At 27.0% G+C, this 5,799-nt stretch overlaps 1 protein-coding gene across 1 annotated transcript; it reads right to left on the bottom strand.

The window, feature by feature from the left end:
- Window positions 1–366: 366 nt before the first annotated feature.
- LOC126552357 (uncharacterized) lies at window positions 367–1,333 on the bottom strand. Its single transcript, XM_050207045.1, has 5 exons — window positions 1,195–1,333; window positions 963–1,105; window positions 632–748; window positions 456–571; window positions 367–376 (listed from the first exon to the last, which is right to left on the bottom strand). Exons 1-5 carry the CDS (start codon window positions 1,331–1,333, stop codon window positions 367–369), a joined length of 525 nt encoding a protein of 174 aa, XP_050063002.1.
- Between the last annotated feature and the right edge of the window lie 4,466 nt (window positions 1,334–5,799).

The raw sequence follows: 5,799 nt of genomic DNA, 5'->3' as shown, positions 1-5,799 counted from the left end.
GATTAATTTTAGATTTCAAAGACTCATTTTCTTTATAAATTTTTAAAAATTCAATTTTCATATCTTCTAGTTCATTTTCCAATCTAAATTGTTTCACATTTTTATAACACACGCCATGCAAGTTAAATAGAAAAATACCTTTCAATTTGTGTCAATTTGTTACTACAACAGTTTCCAGAATCAAAAAGTTGTTTTGCCACTTTATTCTTTGTTTGCTTTAAAAAAATTATTAAATTAAAAAAATTACAGATACCTACGACTGTTATTATAATCTTACTGCATGTATTTTTGGAGTATGTTGATCAATTGAACTCATAATATTTAAATCATTCACACCCACAATGTCAGTTACTGTACATGTTTTATTTAAAGTTGGCTGAATAAAACAATTTTATATGTAAAACAATATTCAGTGATAAATAGTTATTTTAAACCACTCATTACTCATTACTTACTGTAAATTGAGAGAACAATCTGTTTTGTTGGGACTTTTCAAAAGATTATTGTCATTAGAATCATGCATATCAATCACTACAAAGTTTTTTATGCTTGGACTAAATGCTGACTTTGGCTAAGTAATTTATAAGTATATGACTATATGACATATAAAAGGATATTTTTTGTTGCTTACTCTTTGTGGTAAGGGTTTGGGCAAATTTTTTTTATTAACACTGTTACTCTTAATTTCACAAATTGTATCCTCTGTTACTGTAAACTTAATAGTTTTTGGACTAGGTTTATTATTATTCTAAAATTGTGAAAGATTTATAATGTAAAATTCTTGGTCATAAAACATACCTAATTTGTTTTGTTATAACTTACTAGTACATATGTGCTTAATTCTAATTAAATAATTTTGTTATTTTTAGTTAATAAATTAATTCTAAAATTAAGTAGTTTAACATAAACTTGTATCTAATTTTGAATAATTCATAAATACTGACACCATAATAAACACTTACATTGCTTTTTCTCCTATAGTTGTTTTTAGGCAAACAAACTACTAAAACTGGCAAGTATTTTGTTGGTACTACATTTTTTTTTAGAGTCTTTTTTTTCCCAGGAACAAAGTCAGTAGGCAAAAAATGTATCGAACATACTCTTGCTATAATTCATTATATAAACATAATATTTACATTACTACATTGTATACAGGTATCAATCACTGAATTATCTTTAGAAGACAAAAGTTACCATGCTCTAAAGAAATTTCTGATCCTAAACGTGTTAATTTTATCCACTCATTTAATAGGTGTGTTTTAGGAAATCGGTGGAAACCGATATCTTTACTTCCAGTCCTATTAACACATCCTTCCACAGCACAAGTTGGCATAATAAAGGAATGAAATACAACACAATGATTTATATATTTTATAAAATAACTTTATTATTAATTTAACAATTAATACTTAATAGTTAATTATAAGTAACAAATTACAATATATAATTATAACAATAGTAATATAATATAAATATTAGCAACACAAATATACATACAATATAAATCATAATTATAATAATAAATAAACATAGTTTGCTTGTATAAGTCTATGATGTACATATATTTTATTATATTATTATATTTATATACCTATTTTATTATAAAATATAATATATAATAATAAAATAATTTTAGAAAAAGCGGGAACTCATCCTCCGGTATTTTATGATAACGAAAACAGCTGTGACCACCAGCGCGAACTACGACCAAAACTCGTATTTTTTTGATAATCTGCTGACATACCTGGTTTGTTATATCATGTGACATTCTAACTGGTGAAGAAATAACTGTGCAGTACAGCATTGAATATTTTGGTGATGCAAATGCAAAATGTTTGTGTACAGTGTGCTCCACAGTCTATGACCGTAAGTTTAGTGGTAATTAATATAATATACATTTTATTGTGATTTATGTAATATCTATAACATTTTATTTTTTATTTTATACAGTGGTTGAAGACATAGGTAATCAATAGGGCCCGGATTTTTATGCAAACATTTTTGTTAAATATGCACATATATATGCACTCAAAAATTCAAAAATATGCAAATAATATGCAAAAAAAAATTATTGTTTAAAAATACAAAAATTAAAAAATATGGTATTAAGTGAAAAAAAAATACAATTTAAATATCATTTTTTAAAATGTGTATAAATCATAAAAATTTGTATTAATTATTGAATGAGTACCAACATGATGTAACAAAATGTGCTTTTAAATTATCAAATTGAAAACTTCTACGATTAACGCGTAGCATTATCTTGTATTTCGAAAAACTTCTTTCCACATCTGCTGACACAATTGGTGCATATTTGAAACAAGAAATATCTTCTGGTGACAACTCTGCAAGGTCTTCATCGTCGTTTTTTATTTCTCCACTTATAATTTCAGACATTTTTTTTATTTGTGATAATCCGGGATTTTTTGATAATACTTCCGATAGCTTAACTTTAGCAAATTCAATACCTCGTCCTCCTTCACTCAATTTATTTTAATAATATAATATATATATTTATCTATAAGATAATGTCTATAATTAGTAATCAAATTATGCAACGCCTCTAGTGATGATGATGGTGTTAAAGTTGATGATAATGCTGATGATGACAAGCGTAAGTTTAACAGTTTATTATCATTTATAATTATACCAATTATACAATTATACCAATTTTTCGTTTAGATGTTAATATTACTATATTAGTATAAAATAAAAATAAAGTATGATATAGGTTCAGTGTTCATTATGATAAAAGTTTAATAAAATTGTTATTATAATTTTGTTATAAATTAGAAACTAGAAAGATAATATATTCACTTTTTATGCGATTTATATACTAATTAAAAAAAAAAAAAAAAAACAGACTAACTATTTTTTAAACTGAGTTAAGTTAATATTTTTTTCCATATCAACTTTTAGCTTATCGAGTTAAATTTATAATTTGTTAACTTTTAACTTATCCATATATATTTAATTACATTTGATAGGCATTATGACCTTAAATTGCTATTTTGATATAAACAATTAATTTAAATATTTCATTAATTAAATTAATAAGGTAGTGTGGGTATAATTTAAATCATATGTTAGGTAAAAAAGGTTCCGGGTACATACAATACACATTGCAATTAAAAAAATATGTAAATACTGTATTCAATTCCTAATATAATTGTATTATATTTAACAATTTTAATATTTATTTTGCTTAACTTATAGTAGTACAGCGAGCATCAGCATCAGCAGATGATGATGGTAATGACAATAATGATGATATGGGTACTGCAGAGAAACTTACAGAGCTACTTTTGGTCGCAGAACAAAATGTCAAAAAATTAGATGGTAATATACTATATGCGTGTTAGTCTTAATCACTAAATAATAAATACTATTTTGTTGCTATATTTTAGAGCTGGGTATTCATTCATCATCTGATGATGATGATGTGGGTGCTGCACAAAATCAAAAACCTACAGAGCTACTTTTAAGTGTTAATGATGATGAATTAATGCCACTTGTGGTCGCAGAACAAAATGTCAAAAAATCAGAAGGTAATGTACCTTAAAATATCCAGTACTATAATAATACAAACTTTTCTGAGGTTTTTTTGATAAAATAATTTTGTAAATATATATATTTAATTATATTAATAAGGTAGTGTGGGTATAATTTAAATATTTCATAATCATAAATACAGCGATGATGAAAAAATAATTGTGAGAATTATTTTATTATGTTCACATAGGCAAATCAAGTATTATTTATTTTGTTTTAATTTGGTGTATTAATGTTTTTTTCTAGTGGCTGCTTTATCAAGAAAACAAAGATGGCTTCTTTGAGCCGCAAATGATGCTCTTATGTCACTTAGAGGGGAAGGTATATACTATATATTAATTAATCCTGTAATTTTAATAACTAATTAATAGCAGTTTGTTTCTATATTTTAGAGTGTCTGAAAGACATTACAAGTTATGATGATGATGATGATGATGTGGGTATTGCACAGCAAGTTACAGAGCTTCTTATGGTCACAGAACATAATGTTCAAAGATTAAATGGTAAAATACTATATGTGTGTTTGTCTTAATAACTAAACAATTAAAATGATTTTGTTTCTTAATTAAAGATATTGGCGTTAGTTTTTTAACTAATAAAACATAAGTTTTTCTGTACAATGTTATGTAATTGAATAATATTATTTTTTTTTTGTTGTTCAACAGATAGTTACTGTGAAGACGTGTAACAATCTAAACTATATTTCTTTAAGATTTAATTAAGAATATCTATAACGATTCATTTTTTATTTATATTTTATTTCAGAAGCACCCAGCAGTAGTCATGAAGATCTTTATGTAGCAGGACCTAGTAGGGTGATTGTCTTGGCTGAACCAGTTGTCGATGATGGTAAGTCGATCAGTATAAAATGATATTTATAAACATAAATATAATAAAATTAATTTTCATATATAAATGTATTAATTTTTTTTTAACTTTCTGGTGTTTGTTGGCTCTAATGGTCATAAAATTTAAAATACCTATAAGATACCTAAAAAATTCTTTTGAATAAATATTTATTTATTTTTTAAATATTCTTCCATATATCATATAAAGGTATTATTGTTTTTATTAAAAAGGTGCGGAAACAATGAATTGATATTAATTTTTTTAAATTTCTAGCTACTGATATTTATGCGCCTGGACCAAGTAGAGTGGTTGTCTCAAATGAAGAAGATGAAGACTTTTTTAATGGCAGAAGAAACAAACCTGCAAAACCATTGTCATCTACTAATTCATCATCATCAGATACACTCGATGAAAACAATATGAATCCATGTATGAGAAAAATTATAAAAATTTTATTGATATCACACTGACTTTTAAATGAGCCTCTTGGCAATTTATTTAACTTTTTGTCTTCTATCAATGGACAACCCCGTAAATGTTGCTTCCTCAATGTCCCCAAACTCAGAATTCCAAATTCATCTCTTAAATAATATATCAATTCTGGGATAGTGAAGAAGTTATCAAAATAAACCATACTCAATGGTTTATTTGGTATAGTAGAACATAATGCAATAACTACTTTAGGACCAAGTCCAAAATTACCAGTTTCAAATGTAGAAAAAGTGATGTTCCGAAATGTACAATCCCCCGAATACACTAAAAAGTCATACACCATCCCATCTATCCCTGCACGAACAAATAACTTGATTCCCCATTTTTTTGGTTTGTTCTGTATGTACTGGCGTCGAGACCCAGCTTTTTTGCCCTTATATGGCACCATCATTTCATCGATGGAAAAACGTTGCCCCTGACTTAATTTTAGGCAATTCGATCTTATAATATCTAAGACTGGACGATCTTTGAAAAATCTATCAGTGACATCGGATTCTTCATTATTTGTAAAGTGAAGGCATCGTAAAATTTGCTGATACCTTTTTAAAGGCATGACGTGTTTACCAATCTATCGATGTGCACTTTATAACTGTGGTACAAAAATTGGATTTATGATGAATTTTCAAAGCGTGCTCACTACCAACAGAGATGTGCACAATACCCCCCCCCCCCTTTGAAACATTTCATTATTTTCGTAATGCGATAGTACTCGTACTTGGAAAATCGTATAAAATCAGGCTTTGGGCTTAGAGCTCTGAGAGTGGTATGAGTGCATTCCTGAGTGCATTTACTATCGTTCTGCAGTGTTTTTTTATACATCAAGTCCAAACAACGACGGTCCGGAAGGTAAGTATTATATTCACCGCTGTCTTGCATCGCAATCTGGCGGTAAATAAGGAGTTAACC

The sequence above is a fragment of the Aphis gossypii genome, chromosome X, assembly GCF_020184175.1.
Source record: "Aphis gossypii isolate Hap1 chromosome X, ASM2018417v2, whole genome shotgun sequence".
Taxonomy (NCBI): domain Eukaryota; kingdom Metazoa; phylum Arthropoda; class Insecta; order Hemiptera; family Aphididae; genus Aphis; species Aphis gossypii.
The sequence above is the reverse complement of the archived record's forward strand: the minus strand, read 5'-3'. Positions and strand labels throughout refer to the sequence as shown.